The following is a 24,040-nucleotide window of genomic DNA, read 5'->3' on the forward strand; positions in this document are numbered from 1 at the left end:
TTCATTTTTCTTTTTCAGATTCAATTAATGGAAACCAGAGGAAATCGAACTCCTCCTTCAGCAGTGATCTGAACGGTCTTCTTGTTACTGATCAAGTTGCAGCTGTGGGTACCTCCTTGTCTGATACGAACCTCTGCAGTGCTGCAGTTTTGAATTCAGAGAGACAGGTCATGTGAGTGTACCTTTCCCTAGGTTTTTAAAAATGTGTATGTCTGTCTCTTCAACCTTTTTCAAGCACATTTAAAGGAGACACAAACCCTTAATAAAAAAAACCAACCCCCCTACCCTACATAGACCCCCCCCAGCCTAGCTGCCCCCTGGGCAAATGCCACTAACTCTTTTCTTACCCCTCCATACAGATTCTGTCCAACGGAGTTCACGGGCACCATCTGCTTCTGGCGCATGCGCAGTTGGCACAATTTTCTGTTTTGCGACAACTGCGCATGTGACAAAACTCTCAAAAATTACTGAAGCGCCGGTCTCATTCCGAAGATTACCAAAGTGGCTGAAGATGGTGCCCGTAAACTTTCCTGGACAGAATGTGCACGGAGGGGTAAGTAAAGAGCTAGGGGCATTTGTCCTGCGGGAAGGGGGTCTATGTAGGGTAGGAGCATAGGGTTTTTTTTTTATTTAGGGTTTGTTTCTCCTTTAAGTCCTGCATGTGCAGGGTGTTTTTTAAAAACTGCAGCCAGTCATTCTGACCTGCACTCAGTGGGTTTTTGTTACCTGAATGCCAGCTTCTCTTTTTTTAAAGAAAAACATTGGTGGCAGGGGCCCCCTTATAAGTTAAAAAAAACTTGGGGCCCCAACAAAAAAAAATAAAAAATAAACAAACATTGGTGGCAGGGGCCCCCTTATAAGTTAAAAACAAATTGGGGCCCCAAAAAAAAATTTGAAAAAAAATTAATTTTTTTTTGAAAAAAAAAAAACTGGTGGCAGGGGCCCCCTTACAAGTTAAAAAAATTTGGGGCCACCAAAAAGAAAATTAATTTTTTTTTAAAAAAAAAAAAACAAAAAAATACAATGGTGGCAAGGGGCCCCTTACGAGTTAAAAAAAAATTGGGGCCCCAAAAAAAAAGTTTTAAAAAAAAGATTGGTGGCAGGGGCCTATAGAATATTAAAATAATACATTGGTGGCCAGGGGATTAAAAAAAAAAAAAACACAAACTGGTGTTCCGTAGAATTGAACTCGTGGCTTCAGTACTTCAACTTCGCCTCCTTTCGTGACTTCGGGTCTTTTCACCACTTCAGGACTTCAATTTCGGCTGTTTTCGTGACTTCGGGTCTTTGCGCTGCTTCAGGACTTCGGTTTCGGCGCTTCGTGACTTCGGCTTTTTCCGTGACTTCGGGTCTTTTCGGCGCATCGGCTTCAGCTTTTCGGCACTTCCGCATTCGGCACGCAAGAGGCAAGACGTACGGCTCGGCCGCTCGTAAGGGGGGCCCGGATCTTCAAAAAATGCAGCGCTGCCGGGCCCCCCTTCATGCCCGGGCCCGGTACGCTTGTCCCCCCTGTCCCCCCCTGATGGCGGCCCTGGCACTTACCCTTAGCTTAGTATCTCTAGAGGGAAAGCAGGGAGCTTTTAAGCCCCAGCCTACAAACATACACCTGTGAATAATTACCTTCCTACGCGATCTATTAGCATTTTAAGTTTGTAGTGCATTTAAAATCAAGTCCACCAGTAAACAATGTGACTGAGTAATAAGACCATCGTGCACTTCCCCTTAACTCAGGGGCTATAGTGAAAAAGCAAGGAGCTTTTTAGCCACAGCCGATTTGTGCACACCAGATGACCGACTTGGCCCCTGTGTCTCATACCACTGTTTCATATGAGCCACTCCACGAAACAGCATATGTGGTGAGAATTAAGTGGCATCTAAAATATAAACGGTGCATAATTTTGCCTGTTTTTATTCTTTCACCATAATCAGAGGCAATTGCTGCATACCACTTGAACATTTTTCCTTGTATTGACAGTTTTATATCTTTATTTTTCATGTTCTATATCTTTTTAGTGCTTAGTGTTATCGAATGTTTTTTTTTTTACTGAATAAATGTTTATCTCAGCCTTAAACTTTATTATTCTCTTAGTTGCCTATCTGGAGATGACAGCTCTTCTTGCATCAAAATCACTGGTAAAGATGTAGAAATTGTTGCCAGCCACGACTCCAATATATGCAGTAAAGCAAGAGGAAGCAACAAGGTAAATACACTTCTACTACTTATTCTATTATTTTGTTAATGTTTAATGGGTAGTGCTTTGTACAGTAGTAGTTGGGTGGCGTATATCTTTAACATATTCCTGCACCAAAATGCAATAAGGTCCGCACTCTCATGACTTCTTAAAAGGAAATAGAGATATCCCTAAACTTCTAGCTCTCTTTAATGGAATTAATAGAACAGGGGTTCTGCCGATTCATGCTATGATGCTTATATCACCCTAATACGTAAGGAAGGCAAACCCCCTGATGTGACTCATATAGGCCTATATCCCTCCTTAACTGTGACATAAAGATATTTGCCAAGATCATAGCCAATAGACTCAAACTGGTAGCACCTGAACTAATACATCCGGACGAGACAGGATTTATGCCCTCAAAGGCCACTGATATCAATGTGAGACGCCTTTTTACTAACCTGGCGATCCAACATGATAATGTGGGAAATAGAATTGTAGTGTCCCTGGACACAGCAAAGGCCTTTGACACGGTTCAGTGGCAATACTTGTGGGAGGTATTAGCCCGTTATAAGTTGGGCCCCAATCTCCGAAAGAGGATTTAGACACTATATGCGCATCCGACAGCTAAGGTTTTGGTCAATGGACAATTATCGGAACGTATATTTCTGGGAAGGGGCACCCGACAGGGATGCCCTCTCTCACCATTGCTTTTTGCCCTTGCCATAGAACCCCTTGCCATCAGAGTATGGGCTAATGAAGAAATACAGGGCTTACATATGGGAAACCTCTGTGAAAAAATATCACTTTATGCGGATGATATTCTGATATATTTGGCCAACTCAGGTGCAGCCCTAGAAAATCTCCTGACAACTGTCTCTGAGTTTGGCCAATACTCAGGTCTGAAAATCAATCTTGATAAATCTGTGGTATTTCCCATTGATCCCCTTCCTCAGGACTCTCCGAACACCTTATTTAAGCTCAAAGTAGCAAGCTTGTTTAAATACCTCGGTATAGTGATCCATAAAGATCTTAACAGATTTGAGCAACTCAACCTGGATCCAGTAGTACAGGCTCTGACTAACAAAGTCTCTGTATGGCAAGACCTACCTCTCTCTCTATCAGGCAAAATTAATATGTTCAAAATGGTTTTCCTAGCTAAATTTCTACATGTTTTCCATAATTCTCCCATAAACCCTCGAGCCCAATGGTTCGCCAGAATAGACAAAATAATTAGAAGCTTTCTTTGGGCAGGAGAACACCCACGATTAAGCTTTAGGGTGCTACAGGCACCAGCATCTGGAGGAGGCCTAGCACTACCTAATCTCAAACTTTATTTCCTTGCGGCCCAGCTGGTATATGCCCACTGGTGGTTTGTCCCTGATTTGAGCAACTCAGCAGTGGTCCTAGAAGCCGCAGTAATTGGTTCCCTTGAGACCCTTGCCAAACTCCTGTACAGAGGTGTCTCCCCCCATCACGTTACCACTATTTCTATGCGCACGGTGGTACAGGTATTTCAGAAGTCTCAAAAACTGGCCAGGGGAACCTCTACAGCCTGGTCCCCCTATACACCATGTGGGGCAATACTTACCTACCTCATTTTCACTCACACCCTGACATTGCAAGATGGGCACTGTATTGAGATTGGGCTCTTGTTCAGTCTGTAGCGTGATTAAACTGACACACACAAGTAAAACAAACATAAGAGATTTATTGATACTTAAGCTGGCCATAGATGTTGAGATTTTTAAAAGATCAGATCCTGATCGTGAGACCACGATCTTCTCAGAACGATCGTACGAATCTACCATCAACTAAAAAGACCAATTTACCAGGAAAACAAAGGGGAGCTGCCTGCTTGGCCCTGCAAACATAGAGAGATTGCACTGGGACCGACAAAGATTTTTTGACCTGGCCGATCAATTTCCCGACAGATGTCGGCCGAAAAATCGTAAGATGTACGATCGTTCGAATACCACTAACCGCACGATAATTTCGAAGGATTGGTCGGGCTTCCCTAAAATCGGTTGTTCGGCAAGAAGAATCGTCGCGTCTATGGGGACCTTAAGCTGAGGGACCCCTCCATAAAATGGCTCAGCAGCAATTCCAACATAACCAGGCACTCTGAAGTCCAGGCAGAAGTCAAAGAGCCTCCCCCCAAATGAAGCTTTATATATGTTTCCCCCCCACAGGATATAAGAAGATTTACACATTTTAGAAGCTAGCATACTATATATGGTAAAAACTACACTTAGCATACTATATATGGTGAAAATCAAGCATTAACCAGTGTCACATTCCTTGAATTGCCAAAAGCTCTAGACGCCATCTTTAAGGTGTTGTTCTATTCTCTCTATCTTCTGCTCTGTAAATCACTCATTTTCCTTACAGGCACAGATGGGGATAAAAACGCTTGGTGATATAACCTCTGGGGGTGAATGTAAAACATATGCTACACTACAACAGGAAGTCCACCCTCACCCAGATACGCTGTTTCGCTATTTGCAATTAAGACAATTTCCAGCGAGACCTGTAAATTTAGAGATAACAACCCTAGAGACATATTAACCTAGAGTGGACCTAACAAAACCCCTAACCTGTTTGTATACTATCCTATCTACCGCTGGTCCCTCCCCTCTTGAGAGTGTTAAGGGCAAATGGCAAAGTGATATTCCTGACTTAGATGAAGAAAAATGGAAGGACGCTTTCAAGTTAGTCACAGAGCTATCTATCGCTATGAGGAACAGGTTTTTACAAATAAAATTCTTGAATAAAGTCTATTTAACTCCCTACCGACTGGCTAAAATTTATGAAAATGTTTCAGACCTATGTCCCAAGTGCAGAGTGGAACCGGGTACCATGTTTCATGTATTCTGGACCTGTCCGGTAATCCAGAGATTTTGGAGTGTTGTACTTCAATTCTTGAATGAAAAACTCGCATTGCCAAGTATTCGTTCACCAGAAAATTGTTTATTGGGGATAATGGGTGACCTCCAGCTGCGCTCCTACTCTAGAATTTGTTACCTACAGCTCTTCTATTTTGCGAAGAAAGCCATATTAATGCATTGGAAGTCACTTAACCCTCCTACACTACAATATTGGCAAAAGCTGATAAATGATTCTCTCTCAAATCAGAAACTGACCTATCTGTCAAGGGGCTGCCCTGAAAAATTTGATGCTGTCTGGGGTACCTGGTTAAAAGTACAAACTCGTTAACTGCATGTATTCTATTATAATGGATATGACAGTCGGTAGCTTACCTCCCCTCCCCCTTCCTTCACAACTTTCTTTTTCTACTATCTATTTTCTTCTCTCTCTACCTTTACTATTCATCTTGTGTATGTTGAATGTTGAAAATTTAAAATAAAAACTTTAAAAAAAGAGATATAGAGAGAGAGATATCTCTCTCTCTCTCTCTCTCTCTCTCTCTCTCTCTCTCTCTCTCTCTCTCTCTCTCTCTCTCTCTCTCTCTCTCTCTCTCTCTCTCTCTCTCTCTCTCTCTCTCTCTCTCTCTCTCTCTCTCTCTCTCTCTATATATATATATATATATATATATATATATATATATCTCTCTATATATATCTCTATATATATATATATATATATATATATATATATATACAAGATTCCTCTGCACTCAACCCATTATCAATATATTTAAGACAGAGACATTTTGTGCATACTGCTACTGAAAAATGCCTTACCCTTTAAACAAAACAGGGATTGTTTGTCCATATATTGCAATATATTTAAGCTGGCCAACTACGTCAAAGTCATCCCATATCTGGCCAGTCCTATGCTCAATTTTCATCTGATTCATTAAGAATTCTATGGTTTAATTATACATTTTATAAAAGGGACGAATACGTTTTACCTGCAACTTACTAGCTGCTTTCAAAGTAAAACTCCCAAACTTGGCTGCCCTTTTATTAGACACCAGTGGGATCACCTGACTATAGTTGGAGAGGGTGGGAGCTACAACATGGAGCTGGTCACTGCTCTTGTAGAACTATAACAAACAAGGGAAAGTTGTGCTCACCACTAGTTTTTAAAATCATTAGGCGGGGGTGCAATGAGGGTGTGACCACAAAATACATATAGACAAATACAAGATTCCTCTGCACTCAACCCATTATCAATATATTTAAGACAGAGACATTTTGTGCATACTGCATATATATATATATAGATAGATAGATAGATAGATAGATGTGTATGCCGCCAATCACCCATGCTTCGGTTATTGGCGGCATACACATAAGGGACATGATAGAAGGACCGACACATGTGGAACGACGGATATGAGTCACAGGGGGTACGACAGGCACCGTAGAGGGATATAGACACTTGGAGTGGAGGTAAGCTCACAGAATGATATTATATTCTTAATTGTCACTTTGAAACACGTTGTAACAGAAGCATTGTTAATATGGTATAAAAAGTAACTAACACTGTCGGTTATTGGTGATTGATACAATGTTGCCAGTTTACTGATTGTGAGATATTTTGTTATTAATTGACACATTACTGAAAGTCACTGGGTCTAGAGTGGAACTAACATATGCTGTATAGAACTAAAATATGCTGTGTAAATGTATCAGTTGGGGATATTAAGTGACAGCTGCTTAGATTCAGTTAGGATGTATCACATTAGCTTGATTAGGGGGAACACGTCAGAGTGGGAGGGAACCAGGGATCCTGCGCCATCTTCCTGGTATATAAGGGAGGTTTCTATTGCAATTTGTAACTTTGACAAAGGCTGAGATGCAGCTGAAATGTTAGTTTCTTAAATAAACAGTTTATACATTTGGACAAGACCTGTGAGTGCAGCTTCTTCATTGGAGGATTACATATATATATATATACAAACAAGGGAAAGTTGTGCTCACCACTATTTTTTAAAACCATTAGGCGGGGGTGCAATGAGGCTGTGACCACAAAATCCATATAGTCAAATACAAGAGTCCTCTGCACTCAACACATTATCAATATATTTAAGACAGCGACATTTTGTGCATACTGCTACTAAAAAATGCCTTACCCTTTAAACAAAACAGGGATTGTTTGTCCATATATTGCAATATATTTAAGCTGGCCAACTACATCAAAGTCATTCCATATCTGGCCAGTCCTATGCTCAATTTTATCTGATTCATTTAGAATTCTATTGCTTCATTATACATTTTACAAAGGGACTAGGTTTTATCTGCAACTTACTTGCTGCTTTCAAAGTAAACCTCCATACTTGGCTGCCCTTTTATTAGACACCAGTGGGATCACCTGACTATAGCTGGGAAGGGTGGGAGCTACAACATGGAGCTGGTCACTGCTCCTGTATAAACTATAACAAACCCTTAAGGGAAAGTTGTGCTCACCACTATTTTTTAAAACCATTAGGCGGGGGGGCAATGAGGCTGTGACCACAAAATACATATAGTCAAATACAAGAGTCCTCTGCACTCAACCCATTATCAATATATTTAAGACATTGACATTTTGTGCATACTGCTACTAAAAATGCCTTACCCTTTAAACAAAACAGGGATTGTTTGTCCATATATTGCAATATATTTAAGCTGGCCAACTACGTCAAAGTCATCCCATATCTGGCCAGTCCTATGCTCAATTTTATCTGATTCATTAAGAATTCTATTGCTTCATTATACATTTTACAAAGGGACTAGGTTTTACCTGCAACTTACTTGCTGCTTTCAAAGTAAACCTTCATACTTGGCTGCCCTTTTATTAGACACCAGTGGGATCACCTGACTATAGCTGAGAAGGGTGGGAGCTACAACATGGAGCTGGTCACTGCTCCTGTATAAACTATAACAAACAAGGGAAAGTTGTGCTCACCACTATTTTTTAAAACCATTAGGCGGGGGTGCAATGAGGCTGTGACCACAAATACATATAGTCAAATACAAGAGTCCTCTGCACTCAACCCATTATCAATATATTTAAGACAGCGACATTTTGTGCATACTGCTACTAAAAAATGCCTTACCCTTTAAACAAAACAGGGATTGTTTGTCCATATATACACATAAATCTATATCTATATATATATCTGTGTTTATATCTATCTATCTAGAGGGAGGGAAATGTGACCAGGCAAAAGTGGTGAGCCCTAGTGGAGAAGGAAGGCAAAGGAAAGGTGACCCTACAGGCCAAATTGGCAGGCTGTGAGCAGGGAAAAAAGAAAGCTGTAAGTTGTAGTTGGAGCAGGAGGGGTCTTATATACAGCTGTACAGTGAAAGAGCAGAAAACTGAGAAGCAGCAGAAGTGGTGAGCATTGCTGGAGCGGAAAGGCAGCAGTACACGCGTTTTATATGAAATTATAACTTCTAACCTCATTTCCCTTTTATATACCATAAAGTGAATTGACAATGTTCAAAAACTATCATGTCAATGTCTCATATACAAGTGTATTGTGCTAATTAGTATATCTCTGTGTATGTGACAAAAATAAGTGATATCCTTCTAATGAAAAACATAAACTTACAATTAGTCGGCACCCAGGAAGAAGTGGAGTGGTGTATGGTTCCCTACGGCATAATTTAAGAAAACGGGGCAGCCGGTGCGCAATGGGGGCCTTGCATGGACTTCATCGCTAATAGAGTATTGAGTATTAATTGACACTGTCCGCAGTGAGGGATGCCTAATGCTGTATAGGATTATGAAACTTCTCTGCTAGATGTTTTACAGCCGGTGGTTCTATGTGGATAATTAGACGCAACACCGATGCACATACTTTGGGGGAGGCGAATGGGATGACTTTGGGGTTGATTGGACTCAACACGGACTTATGAGACTTAACACGGAACGCACATACTATGGGGAGAAGTGGGATTATGTTATTTTGTTATTTTGATCTGAATATGCATTCTTTACAGAAACGGGTAGTGGGATATGCAGCACATGCACATGTATGAGCACATTTATTTATTTTTTGGTTTAACTATTTGACTATACTAGAGTTAGGTAACTCTTACTGTGCCACATTTGAAACGGCAAGATAGCAGTGGATAAGTGCAGGCTAGGATTATGTGGGGTAAGTGAAATCAGGGATACCATGAACCTTAAACATGTAGAATTGGGGTCTAAGGGAGGATAGTGGGTGCATGGCTTACATCGCTATAGGCGAATGGGGACATGAATATAGTGTAGAGACATGATGAGCAACACCATGATTGATTATATCCTCAGAGAATTGACCCTTTAGGAACATTTGTAACATATCCGGATAATGGATAAGGATTTCTCCGTAATTTGGTTCTTCATGCCTTAAGTCTACTAGAATTCATTTAAACATTAAATAAACCCAATAGGCTGGTTTTGCTTCCAATAAGGATCAATTATATCTTAGTTTGGATCAAGTACAAGGTACTGTGTTATTATTACAAAGGAAAAGGAAATCCTTTTTAAAAATATGTATTATTTGGATAAAATGAAGTCTCTGGTAGATGGCCTTTCCATAATTTGGAGCTTTCTGGATAACTGGTTCCTGTACTTGGAGGAAACCCACAGAGACTTGGGGGGGGCATACAAACTACTTCCAGTTAGCACCAAAAAAACTCTTGACAATTCTAGTTTCTGGTAATGTCTAGAAAAGTTTTTTCTTTTTTTGTGCAAATATAGAATCTCTTCTAATAGAATCTTTTTTTTTTCTTTTTCTTTTTTTATTTGAAGGTCAAAATACAGCCCGTAGCTAAATATGATTGGGAACAGAAGTATTACTGTGGCAATCTGATCGCAGTATCAAACGACTACATTGCATATGCGACTAGAGGTATGATATAATTATTAATTGTTTAAATTCAGATTTTAAATTGATTGAAGAACTCGTCTTTCGTCAATTTATATCGTTTATAAATGGGTTAGTAAAGTAAAGATGGTTTGGTCAATAGACATGCTCTTATGCCAGAATGATGACACCTGTTTTCTCAGGAGTAATGTGAAATTCATATTTAGAAAACATTGTCTTTGTGCACAAGCGATGCTTAAAGTTTCAAATTAGTTTCAAAACATTTGTAAAAACTGCTAATTTTAGGACAGATTTACCATTTATTAGTTTGAGCTAGCAATACACATTTACACATTGTTCATAAAGTCTTTTTAAAAATGTATGTATTGCACACATACAATTATTGACTTAGTATTTAATGTATTTATTTCTTTAAGTATAATTTATGGGACGATTAGGTACTTGTATTATTGTATGATCTGTTGCCTCATTTTCTGCTTGAAAGAAACTAATGTCTTTAGCAGATAATTACTCCCAGAAATATGCCCATACATTGTCTCATTGATATCTGATTTGTGTACATTACAAGAGCTGGAAAATTTCTACTTTTTAGATACTAAAGAAAATACACAACTGTTCAAGTACAACACTTAATTGTATCCCTGATTGCAATTAGGTATAAAAACCCTTCTGGTTAATATCTATCTTTCACAGGAGTAGGTATAAAAACACCCTTGCGGCCTGGGTACCTCTCTGTTAAATATTTATCTATCTATCTTTTATATATTTATATATATATATATATATAATATATATATATATATATATATATATATATATATATATATATATATATATATATATATATATATATATATATATATATATATATATATATATATATATATATATATATATATATATATATATATATATATATATATATATATATATCACTTATCCCTGGGTTTAACTTAGGTAAGCAACTTGGAGTGAGTTAAGAACGATGCAGAAATTTTAACTGGGTCATATTATCTCTGGAGCATATTAGTCCCTGTGTTGTGGTTTCCAGATCAGGGATATCACTTTGCCAATCAAATCGGCTGACACATCTCTGACTCGGGACTCCTGGGTAGACGATATTGTAACCCGAGGCTAGGACTTAGAGTTCTGTTCCCTCCCTCCTCGACGCTTCTTCATGTCCAGGTTCCCTCAGGAACATCAAAAATCCCAAGCACTTTAGGACGCGATTGATAACCTACAATCTACAATCAGACGTCATCATACCAGTGCCACCCGAAGAAAGGTTCAGGGCTACTATTCAAACCTGTTCATAGTTCCCAAGAAGGACGGCTCAGCCCGCCCAATCTTGGACCTCGAGGAGCTCAACGCATTCATTCGGCCACAAAGGTTTAAGATGTAAACGCTCAGATTGGTCATAGGGGCAATGTCATCAGGCCAATTCCTTGCCCCTCTTTACATTAAAGACACCTACCTCACACGCAAATACACTCTTTAGTGGTATCCCATAACCATGGACTATCTTCTAATAAAGGCACCGACATTCGCAGAGGCCCAACAGGCACTGCGGGTCACAATGGACAGGCTGCAAGAGTCCTCGCTGATTCCAAGTCAATTGATGATTTTCCTAGGAATGCGTTTCAGTACACAGACTGCCTTAGATCAGACAAGGTTTAACACTTGCGGACCCTAGTATGGTCCCTGTCCAAGCTCCTGTGCTCACATGGGACATAACTTTGGTCCTGCGATCTCTTCAACGACCTCCATTTGAGCCGATGGCTTTGGTGTAACTTCTGTTGCTCACATGGAAACGGTGTTCCTACTGGCCATAGCATCAGCACAAAGGGTATCCGAACTTTCAGCTCTATCCTGCAGATCTCCCTGGCTTTTCACCACGATAGGACGGTCCTTCGCACACACTCCGTTTTTTCTGTCTAAGGTGGTATCCACCATTCACCTAAATCAAGAAATTACCATACCAACCATCAGTCCATCACCTGCCAACTCCAATGAGGTGGAACTTCACTCTCTAGATCCCGTTAGGGCTCTCAAGTTTTACAGGCATCGAGTCGAAGACATCCACAAATCGGACTCTCTCTTCATACTCCCTTCAGGGCCCCTCCAGGGCACCCCAGCAACTACGACAACAAGTACATCTCCCGCTGGATCAAACAGGCCATTCAAAGGCCCTACAAGGCACAGGGACATACCCCCCCAGCTAAACTTAGGGCACACTCCACCAGGGGTATGAGTACGTCCTGGGCCTTTCGGAACCAAGCCTCGGAGGATCAGTTGTGGAAGGCTGCAACGTGGACATCCATTCATACTTAGATAGGATGTGGGGGAAGGCTGAGAGAGACGGATACGGAGGTGGGGGAAGGCTGCTGTATGTGAAGGGCACTGCTTGGAGACAGGAACGGAGGTGGGGGAAGGCTGCAGCATGCGGAAGAAAAGACTGAGGGAGACCGTAACGGAGGTGGGGGCATGCTGCTGTATGTGAAGGGCACTGCTGGGAGACCGGAACGGAGGGGGGGAAGCTGTGGTATGTGGAGGAAAAGCTGAGAGAGGAACTCTAAGGAAACACTTTGCACAGAGAAAGGCTATATAAGGAGAACGCTTAGACTTTGACAGCCAAGAAGACGCTTACAGGTAACTAATGGTTGTTCCGGAAGTGATGTCACAAACCAGGAAGATGGAACCCGAAGAACAGGAAGAGGCTCACGGCGACGCACAGGCAGGGTTGAAGAGCCCCTTGGACTCCATGAGAAAGCAGCGGTTTCAATTTTTTCCATTTTCCTTACTAGAAAGCAGGATGCAGCTGCAAATTGGGTGTTATTAATGTAAGTACATTGACTTTGTCTGGGTTCTCTAAAAGGTGTTACTGGTCCTTTAAAGGAATTGTACAGTGTAAAAATAAAAACTGGGTAAATAGGCTGTGCAAAATTAAAAAATGTTTCTAATATAGTTAGTTAGCCAAAAATATAATGTATAAAGGCTGGAGTGATTTTATATGTAACATGTCAGTCAGAACACTACTTCCTGCTTTTCAGCTCTCTTGGCTTACACTGACTGGTTACCCTAGTTACCAGGCAGTAACCAATCAGAGACTTGAGGGGGGGCCACATGGGTCATATCTGTTGCTTTTGAATCTGAGCTGAATGCTGAGGATCAATTGCAAACTCACAGAACAGAAATGTACCATGTGGCCCCCCCTTCAAGTCGCTGACTAACTCAAAGTTATAGAACTGAAAAGCAGGAAGTTGGATTCTGGCTGTTTTATTAGACATCTGTTCACTCCAGCCTTTATATATTACATTTTTGGCTAACTATATTAGAAACATTTTTTATTTTGCACAGCCTATCCATTTACCCAGTTTTTATTTTCACACTGAACTGTTCCTTTAAGTCCCCATTGTTCCTGTGTCCACCAAGCAGACAATGGAGAAAAGAAGATTTTCTGTACTCGCCGTTAAATCTCTTTCTCTCCAGTCACAGGGGGGACACAGACTTCCCTCACTGGATGGAGGCCATCACTCAACTTCAGACATGGTCGCATCAGCAACCATTAGTTCTCTGTTATTAGTTCTAAACCATCAGTTCACTGTACTTGCTTCTAAAGTGTTATGTGTTTTTTTTTTTTTTTAGTGTATAACCTCCTGTTCTGTCTTTGGTACGAGGGGGGTATAGCAGGCGTAGGAGGGACTAGTTGTTTTTTATTTTATTGTGTCCTGCCTCCTAGTGGTGCCAGCTATACCCACTGTTCCTGTGTTCCTGTGTCTGGTTTATTGGTCCTTTCCCTGATGTTTTGCACATCTTGTTTTAAAATATTGGTCTATAAGTGCAGTGTGGTTACTGGTTATGATATCCAGTATATCAGCCAGTGTGAGCTGTGCAAGGGAATGTTGTCTGGCCATTGGGTACAGTATGCACAATCTCTGGGCCTGGGCTTATTGCTGGGGACGGTGCTGTTTGTGGGGGGATTGCATAACTCCATGGGGATTTTGTGCACCTCTGGTGAATTGCTCCAGTTTTTGTGCTGCTGCCGGTGCCCCAGAGTCAGCGTTGCCCTCCCTCCTCGTGGTCGCTCCTCATGGCTGAGATCCCAGGGAGTAGGAGCCACCTTGGGAAGTGCTAGACATCGCTTCCTGCTTTTTACTTGCGGTGCCGGTCCATCGATTTACCTGGTGGGACTTATGCGCCCTGTTTCCCCTCCGTTGCGGCTGCAGTTCTGTGCTGGTAATAGCTCTGGGTACAGGATCGGGTACCGGACTGTGACCGGAGCTCTCCCAGCGTGTGACCTAACCGGATCCCATGCAGGCCACGCCCCTATATATAACTTTCACAGAACTTCAACGCACAAAGATTTATTTCCTCAATGTTCTGGTCCATCTATCGAGACCTTTTCAGGAGAATAGACATCCGTCACCAGTGTACATACTGTAGATGGACTGTAGAACCTAGATATTTTGCTTGTCCAAGGATACAAGCAAAATATGTCTCCTAAAGAATGAAGTCTATCATCAGCAGGAAGATTATTCTATACCCCCAATTTCCTATGGGGAATTTCCATTTTCATTGCTTTAGGTAAAAAAAATGCATTTCCCTGCACATTTTAGTATTACCAGACCATAATCCATTTTGTGCACGGTCACCGGTAGATATCATTCATGGCACTGTTTACTGATCGTGCTTTGGTGTGGTACGCACAAAGAAAAAAAAAAAGCAGGAAGAGGATCGCTCAGTGGTGCTCACTGTAAGAAGCCCAGGCTGGGCCAGTTTTCTGTTAACAGGGACACGAGCCCAGGGTATCAGATTAGTTACTACAATCACTGTGGAGTGCTTACTTTTGGTACCCCTCAGTTATACCACCTTTTCTTCTCCTTTTAATATATCCTCCAAAACTCCCCTACCGCAAATGTGAAATTAAAAAGATTACAGAAGAACTGGATCCCTTTTGATATCACTTTAGCAGTTTAGTGCTTTCAGTGATTTCAGTGTTTATTGTTTTAATCACATCTACCCATATGTCCTACTACAAACTTGGTGCTTCAAGAGGCATTGGACCCTGTTTTCATCTTTAGTTTAATAAATAGGTTTTCTGAGCATACTTTTTGCGTATTGTTTTAATTAAGAAATATGTATTGTGGGGTGTCACGTGAGGCACGATCCAAGATGGTGTGAGATCGCTCCTCGTCCACAGAAGCCTTATTTCAGCCTAAATTTCACCCTCTTCACCAGAGCTGGCCGTACTATGTATACGGTAACATACCTCTATACCTCTGTAGAACCACCGGATGGCTAATAGGCCCTTTTACATCATCTAAAGGCGCTGCAAATACTATTGTATCATTCCTGACACTTTCCCACCTCCTTCGGGAGAAATTCAGAAACCGGATTTGATGGGGCAATTTAAAGCATTATTACAACAAGAACTGGCTAAAACTGCCGTTTGAATGCGACCGAGTACATCGAGCGATCAGGCCCAAATCCCAGGAAGGCCCACCCAGACATTTTCCTAAGGCTGCACTTTCACCAAACTCAAGTGAAGGCCCTTCAAGCAGCACGGGCGAACCTGGAATATAACGCTGTTAAATTTCAAATATATGTAGATGTCGCACCAGTTACCGTGCAGAAACGCAAATCCTTTGCTGGTGTTATCCACGTCCTCCAACTACATGGCATCAGATACCGATGGCTATTCCCATTTCGCCTGGTGTTTAAATTCGACAACAAGCAACATTCCTTCTCCGACCTAGAGTCCGCCATGGAGCTTCTCCGACGCTTGAAATTGACTACGACACTTCCTCCATCTTCGCCGCAGAGTAAAAGAGCCGTTTCTCCGATTTGGCGCATGGTTGGAAAACCGATCACCAGAAGAGCGACAGCTTCGGCCTTATCTCAGAAGTCGAATCCTTAACGTTCGCTGTATGGAATGACTATTTACAGGTTTGTCCCTTTGAAGGGATGTTCCCTCCTTTAGTCCCCTGAATTATCGTTACCTGAGGTATGGAGAATAATTTTTTTCTTTTTTTTTCTTTTGAGGGTAAATCTCCTTATTTAAGGCCTTGAACAGCAATGACAATGGCAATCCGTATACTTTATTGTGTGACTTTCTCTGTATTAGCGAGCCTCCTGCTTATTGTTTATTTTTCACTTTACTACATATGTTTCTCCTTTTACTTTTCTGAGACTATTTGATGCTGAACCCTTAGTCTTTACGGATCATAGTATATGTTCGAGATGGCTTCCAGGCAATGCCTTGCTCATAATGCATTCTATGCTACTTTCTCACAGAGATCTGTCACACATTTTCCAGCCTTCTCCCTCTTTTTGTCTGTGGGAGACAAGTGCCTTTTCCCTCATAAACATCGGGAAGTTTTGATACCCCCAATATGGCGCTATCAAGGGTGGTTAGCGAGACTACCACCTGTGGGATTAACGTCTACTGTAAATTGATGTTGTGTTTTTTTTTTTCTTATTTACGGATGTTTCATTGTTAGACTAATATTGATTAAATTGTACTACATGTGGGGCTATGAGGCATTGTTGCAACCGATACTACTTTTACACCCTGTTATTGTATTTCTCCTTTCTATGGGCATAGTTTCTCAGACAGTGTCCTTTCTCCAGCTTAATCTACCTTCTCTTTTAGACAACAATGGGGTTAACTATATTATCCCATAATGTACAAGGATTTAATAAATACATTTATGTATTACTGCTCTCTCAAAGCTGATATCCTATATTTGCAAGAAACACATTTCTCCAAACAATCCTTTCCCAAATTTTTTCATAAAAAATACCCCATGGTCTATTTAGCAAATAGTGACAATAAGACTAGAGTAGCAGCAATTTGTGTCCATGTGGGGCTGCCTTTACAGATTCGGGACACTTACTCTGACCCAGAAGGGAGATTTCTGGTTCTTACGTTTGAATTAGAAGGGAAGATTTTCTCAACCAGTACTATGCTCCAAATGTCTCCCAAGCCCAGTTTTTTGATAAACTCCTTACATATGTTTCCCATATTGAGACAGGGAAAATTATACTATGCGGGGATACCAACTACCAACTTGATATTAGATCCCTTTTTGGATAAACAGTCCCCACAAATGGCTCCCCAGACCCCAGTAAAACGGAATCCTGATGTACAAGAGATTAAGCAGGACATGGTGCATTTGGGGTTGGTAGATGTTTTATCAAGAAGATCATCCCATGACAAGACAGTATAAGCATTACTCCCACCCCCACAAGCGTCACTCTAGGATAGATCATATTTGAATTTCCCAACAGATAATGGATCTCCCCCATGTCTCCAAGATTTTGGTGGCACCTTGGTCCGATCATGACCCTATTGCTTTAACTGTCTCTCAGGTCTATAACACGACATGGGAATTTAGCTGGCGTTTAAATGAGTCCCTTTTGAAAGTCCCAACAAGTTGAACAGGTGCTTAGGGATTACTTTCAGCATAATAAAAACTCAAGTTTCTTCATCTACTCTTTTATGGGAAGCCCATAAGGTGGTTTTGAGAGGCAAGTTGATTCAGATAGGATCTCAAAGGAAAAAGACCAGAGAAAAAGAAATTGTCTCACTCACAAAAGAACTTACCCAAGCTTCTCTTCGCTATGGTACCAAGCCTACACCCTCTCTGGAGACTCGAATAGAGTCCCTTAAATCTCAATTGGATCTAGCTTTAACATTACGAGCGGAAAAAGCACTACGCTGGTCCCAACAAAGACTCTATACACAAACTAACCAAACCACCCGGTTATTAGCACGTCGCCTCAATAATAGACTTGATTTCACTCTGATAACTACAATCAGGGGGTCCTCAGGTAGGTTAATTATGTCAGTAAAAGCTATTGTGAAGGAATTTTCACGCTATTATCGTAAACTTTTCTCTAATGTACTTAAAGGAAAACTATACCCCCCAAACAATGTAGGTCTCTATAAAATGATATTGCATAAAACAGCTCATATGTAAATTCCTGCTTCATGTAAATAAACCATTTTCATAATAATATACTTTTCTAGTAGTATGTGCCATTGGGTAATCATAAATAGAAAATTGCCATTTTAAAAAATAAGGGCCGCCTCCTGGGATCGTAGGATTCACTGTACTCATACCAACAAACATACCAACAAACCATACATGTTAGGTCACATGAGCCAATTAACAGACAGAGTTCTCCACACTTCTTCCTGTTACAGTTAAAGTTGTAGTATTTCTGGTCAGGTGATCTGAGGCAGCACAGAGACCATCACGAAATGGTGGCTCAAGGCAAGAGATGTAAAAGGGCAATAATTACTTAAATATATATTCCAGTTTGCCAAGATTCTGTAATATGCCACTTAGTATGATATGAACTATCTGTTGTTTAAGTGTTCATTTTGGGAGTATAGTTTTCCTTTAAACAAGAGTGCAATCTCTGCCCCCCTAACTCCTGAACAAAGCAGTCAAATTGAGACTAAGGTTACAATAGAGGAAGTGATCTCCGCCACATCTTCCTTGCAATTATCCAAATCACCTGGCCCTGATGGTTTCTCCGCAATTTATTACAAAAAATGTATTCATATTCTAGCCCCTCACCTGACTAATATGTTCAACGGCCTACTTTCAGGAGAACATTTTACCCCAGTTTCTTTATTAGCTAATATCTCCCCATACCCAAGCACTCACCTGAACCAACAGAATGCCAGAACTTTAGACCCATATCAGTTTTAAATATTGACATTAAACTCTTAGCAAAAATTCTAGCTACTAGATTAGGCCCTATTATGCCTCACTTAATACATAATGACCAGGTGGGGTTTGTACGGGGCTGTCAGGCATCTGATGCAGTACGGCGGCTTATACTATTGATATCTCGAGCCAAGTCAACATTACAACCAGCTATGATCCTTAAGCTAGACTTCAGGAAAGCATTCAATACAATCTCTTGGGCCTTCCTTAGGTCCTCCTTGTTGGACAGGGGCTTTGGCCACAATTTTCTTACATGGCTGGTTGCCCTGTACAAGACCCCGAGTTCGTATAGGTTATATGTCTGAATCTTTCCCAATTGCAAGAGGCACTAGGCAAGGCTGCCCCATATCTCCATTATTGTTTAGGGTAAGGCCAGATGAGGAGATTCGGGGAGATTTTGTCGCCTGGCGACTTATCGCCACGTCTTTTGTGCGACTATCTCCCCGAACTGCCTCAGCGTTTCCCCATAGGCTACAGCGCAAAATCACCTGCGCTAATGCACACGCGGCGATGCGTTTTCAATAGTCGCCCAAAATTGGCTGCGTGTGCATTTGCGCAGGCGATTTTGCGCTGTAGCCTATGGGGAAAAAACACTGAGGCAGTTCGGGGAGATAGTCGCGCAAAAGACGTGGCGATAAGTCGCCAGGCGAGAAAATCTCCCCGATTCTCCTCGTCTGGCCTTACCCTTAATATAGCTATTAAGCCTCTGGCGGAGACAATTAGGACTAACCCGGATGTCAGAGGCCTCAAAATCAATGATAGGCCTATGACGTCCCTGCATAACCTGTATAACATTTTGACTAAATTTGGGAATCTCTCAGGATTGTTTATCAATCCGGAAAAGACTGAGGCTCTTAATAAATGACTCCTCCAAGATGTAACCAAATTACTCAAAATCAAAAAATTGTGGCGAATAGCAGGACACCAATAGGCAGTAGGTGACCTTGCATTAGCCACTAAGTAAGCTAGTTCAGGAAGTGGTAACACTGAAAAAAGTAACAAAGTATAATTAAAACGTAACTTTTACTGCTATAATTCTAAAAAACACGCTCACAAAGACACACACCCACTAGCCAACCAATCCGTCGGCAGTGCTGGACCGTTTCCATAAAATTGACATGTATCTACGTTGGGACTGCGTGGGAGCTAAGCACTCCACCGTCCACCTATGCCCGCCCTACGCGTTTCGCCGATACCTTCGGCTTCGTCAGGGGCATAAGTGATGAGCGCGTCTTACCGCAGAGTTTAAATAGCTAGTTTGAAATTACGCGCTCATCACTTATGCCCCTGACGAAGCCGAAGGTATCGGCGAAACGCGTAGGGCGGGCATAGGTGGACGGTGGAGTGCTTAGCTCCCACGCAGTCCCAACGTAGATAGGCAGGTCTGGCACGGGGGTTAACTGCTTGGAAGGGAGGGAGCGGGCGGGTTGTGCACTCCAGGTATATGGAGGGTTAAAATTTAATTTAATTCCACAACAAATAATGATGTCTTTTTGAGACCCCACCGTCACACCTTTTGCGCAACTTTATGGAAACGGTCCAGCACTGCCGACGGATTGGTTGGCTAGTGGGTGTGTGTCTTTGTGAGCGTGTTTTTTAGAATTATAGCAGTAAAAGTTACGTTTTAATTATACTTTGTTACTTTTTTCAGTGTTACCACTTCCTGAACTAGCTTACTTAGTGGCTAATGCAAGGTCACCTACTGCCTATTGGTGTCCTGCTATTCGCCACAATTTTTTGATTTTGATTTTGATTACACCTAGTGTGTTTGAAGCTTGCAGTGGGGTGGAACACTTATACTGAATTGAGCTCAATCTTTTCCTTGTTTAACCAAATTACTCACCCTTAACTTTTCATTACAGTGGCAGAAAATGTCAGTCTTCTTTCTTGGCATCCATTTGACTGCTAGCTACGACACATTATATAGTATAAATTAGGTCGCATTTGGGCTATCAAGATGACGTTATTCCCTAAATTATTGTATTTCTTTAGAGTACTTCCCCTCTCACTTAAACTTCGTGATTTGAGAAACTTTGAAACTAAGATGCTCAAATTTATATGGAATAATAAATTCCCCAGGGTAAATAGGAATATACTATACAGGTCCTTTTCTAATGGAGCCTTAGGTTGCCCAATCTCAGATACTATCACTGGTCAGCACAGTTATGTCAGCTCCCGACCTTACACTGTACCTCAGACCCCCCTCAGTGGGTTGCAATTGAGAATGCCTTTGTTGCCCCATATGATGCCTCAACATTCCTTTGGTTACCCAAGAAAGCCCGACCTAAAACTATGAGCCCTTGCTTAGCCTATTCCCTACACCTATGGGATATAATTTCCCGTAAACACCCACTCATTACTCCTCACACTCCTGTTGCGTCTCTCTTTAGCTTTCCCAGCCGGATTGCAGAAGCACCTATTTCACTGGTGGCTACTAAATGGACTGATGTCTGTGAAATCCCTATTAACCTCTAGAGGTCCCTACACTATTCAATACCTTTTAGATCATTACAAACTTCTGGACTCAGAGAGATTCCGAGATCAGGTTATACATTTTATACAGAGATGTTGGAATGGCACCAAGTCTCATAACATATCTAGCTCGTTCTATAAACGATGGTGCGCTAAGGGTGTAGCCCCTAAAGGAGCTATTTCAATTCTATACTTACAATTTAACACTCCAGCCAGACTACTAGATTTACCATATATTACCAAATGGAAAATAGATATAGGGAGATCATTACCTGAACAGGATTGGTTAAAGCTTTGGGGAAATACGCGTAAAAGCTCTATTAACACGGTCATGCTGGAAGCAGGTTACAAGGTATTGTTTCGTTGGTATTTGACTACAGCACGGTTAGCTAAATTTTATCCAGATGTTAACAATGCATGTTTTAGGGGTTTTTCTGCGACAGGATCTATGTTTCATATTTGGTGGATGTGTCCCATAGCTGTGAGATTCTGGATAAGGATTTACACTCTTATTTTCTCTGTATTACATCTCAATTTAAAAAGTGTCCCATATGTTGCTTTGTTGGGAGCAGACCCTAGCGACGTCCCTAGGAAACAGGTCCGCTTACTTAATCATATTTTTTTTAGCTACCAGACAGATTATTGCCAAAGCATGGAAATCACCTTCTTTGCAGTATAACATGTTAAAAACAAAACTAGATTGGATTCTCGTCAATGAAAACCTAACTAGTATACACCTTGATAAGTACCAGTCCTTTGCAGATATATGGCAACCCTGGATAGATTACAGATTCCAAAGCACTCTACCCGCTTCCATGCTTTCACTGTAGGATCCCCAACAGACAACCCTTTCAATACAGGCTCCCCTTACAATAAGATCTAGTTCTACTTGACAAGGTACATTTTTGTGGAAGTCAGCCATAGTTGTGATACTAGTATCTTGATGCTGCTCAATGTTTTGTATGATGTAACCCACATTTGGTATACCTTACCTCTCGATACTTGTGATGGATATTTGGTCTAACCTTTTTTCTTTACCTTTTTTTCTATTTTTTTTATTTTTATTTATTTTTCCGTTATCTGTCTTTAATTTATTTTTTCTTTGTACTATTATATATTATATATGATACGGTTATGCTCTGTTTTCAATACACAATGAAAGATTCACGAACAGTCTGTATTATTATCAACGTGATATATTCATGATATCCCTTTTATATATACTCTGTAACAACATCATTCATATTGATATGTATGGTCTATAACTTTCCATGTTAATAAAAATATTGAAACAGAAGAAATATGTATTGTTGGGAATTTCTTGCACTAAACAGGACAAAACTGAAATAGTTGCATTGCATTTCAGTTTCATATAAACACATTCAAAATAAATGACCAGTTCACTGAAAAGCCCTCTGTATAGATAAACCCCAATCTCTCCCCAGCTGAAACTGGTTAGGCTTTGCGATAAAGAGCTTTCTAACTGGTTTGTTTTGTGTTGTTAAAGGAACACCAAAAAATTTATTAATGTAAATAAAACATAATATACGGTTGATTTACATTGGTAAAAGTCAATTGCTTCTGAAAGACTTATGCAGTTTATTTAAACAAGCTGCTGTGTAACCATAGGGGCAGCCATTCAAGATGAAAAGCAGCAAATGCACAGATTACATGGCAGATAACAGATTAGCTCTGTACCGTTGTAAAGTATGAAAGTTTGAAATCTATTTACTGTGTTAAGTGATAAGCATTGCATCATTAATAGTATTCTATGGGGGGGGGCATGTGTGAGAATACTGACGATTCTATGTGAATTAGACAGCATCAACAAGGCAATCTTTCTTAAAATGCCTTTATTCAGAGGGCTTTTTCTCAGACAAAAATACAGCCCAGCAACGTTTCAGGCTTACAATAGCCTTTCCTCAATCTAATTGGACTTGACAAGGCAAAACATGATTCTGGTTTGTATTTTAAAACCTCTTAATTTCACTAATGATAACATTGACAGAGGACAAACAGCCATTTTTGAGTATACCAGGGCAAAATGTTGGTGTAAAATCAGGGAAAAGCACCCCTTGAAATGCATCATAAATTGGTGGAACCATGAAAAAACCTGTAAAATGTGGGAAAACTTAAAATCAAGGTATGCAGATAATGACATAACGAAGGAATTGACCACACCTGCCCATTAAATAGCCTTTGAGTCAATTGTTCATTTACTTTTGCGCCCCTGAAATGACATGATTGTGTTTAAACAAAGGCTTTTGTTCCTCACATTTGTATGCAATCTTTTTTGTTCAACCTACTGATTTAAAGCTGAAAGTCTGCAGTTCAACTGCATCTGAGTTGTTTTATTTAAAATTCATTGTGGTAATATACAGAACCAAAATTAGAAAAAGGTTGTCTCTGTCCAAAGGTTTTTTGACCTAACTGTATGTAAACATACACCCTCTCTCCTTTTCAGCTTGCATAGCTGCCCCCACTCTTACACAGCAGCTTGTTTGTATAAGCTACAGTAGTCTTTCTGAAGCAGAAAAAAAAAACTTTTATAAGTATAGGGGAAACAACACATTATATTTTAATTACTTTGAAAACACTTTCATTTGTTGGTGCTAATGTTTTTTAAAGCATCTGATTTTTGGTGTTAAGTGTGTGTGTGTCATGAATACATTCTGTTTAAAGAAGGCTTTTCACTGAATTTCATAACAACCCTTTACTTGGTCACTTCAAGCTACCAAATCTCAAAATTAGTTTGCATTTTACTATATTTTGTCTCCTATCTGTGCTTGGGTAAAAAGCAAAACATCATAAATATGAATGAATGTGGCACAGGATTCATGTAGAAATATTGTGGTGACTACTTCACTGTCATGGTAAGGTTCATC

The 24,040-nt window shown here is 40.6% G+C and overlaps 1 protein-coding gene across 4 annotated transcripts in view; it reads left to right on the plus strand.

Moving 5' to 3' along the window:
• edc4.L (enhancer of mRNA decapping 4 L homeolog) overlaps positions 1-24,040 on the plus strand; it is a 106,965-nt gene that overhangs the window by 12,207 nt on the left and 70,718 nt on the right. For all 4 annotated transcript variants that reach the window (XM_018256430.2, XM_041589131.1, XM_018256432.2 and 1 more), the window contains 3 exon segments: positions 19-172; positions 2,090-2,201; positions 9,867-9,966. In XM_018256430.2, coding sequence (XP_018111919.1) covers positions 19-172; positions 2,090-2,201; positions 9,867-9,966 — 366 coding nt within the window.

Source organism: Xenopus laevis, chromosome 4L, assembly GCF_017654675.1.
Source record: "Xenopus laevis strain J_2021 chromosome 4L, Xenopus_laevis_v10.1, whole genome shotgun sequence".
NCBI lineage: Eukaryota > Metazoa > Chordata > Amphibia > Anura > Pipidae > Xenopus > Xenopus laevis.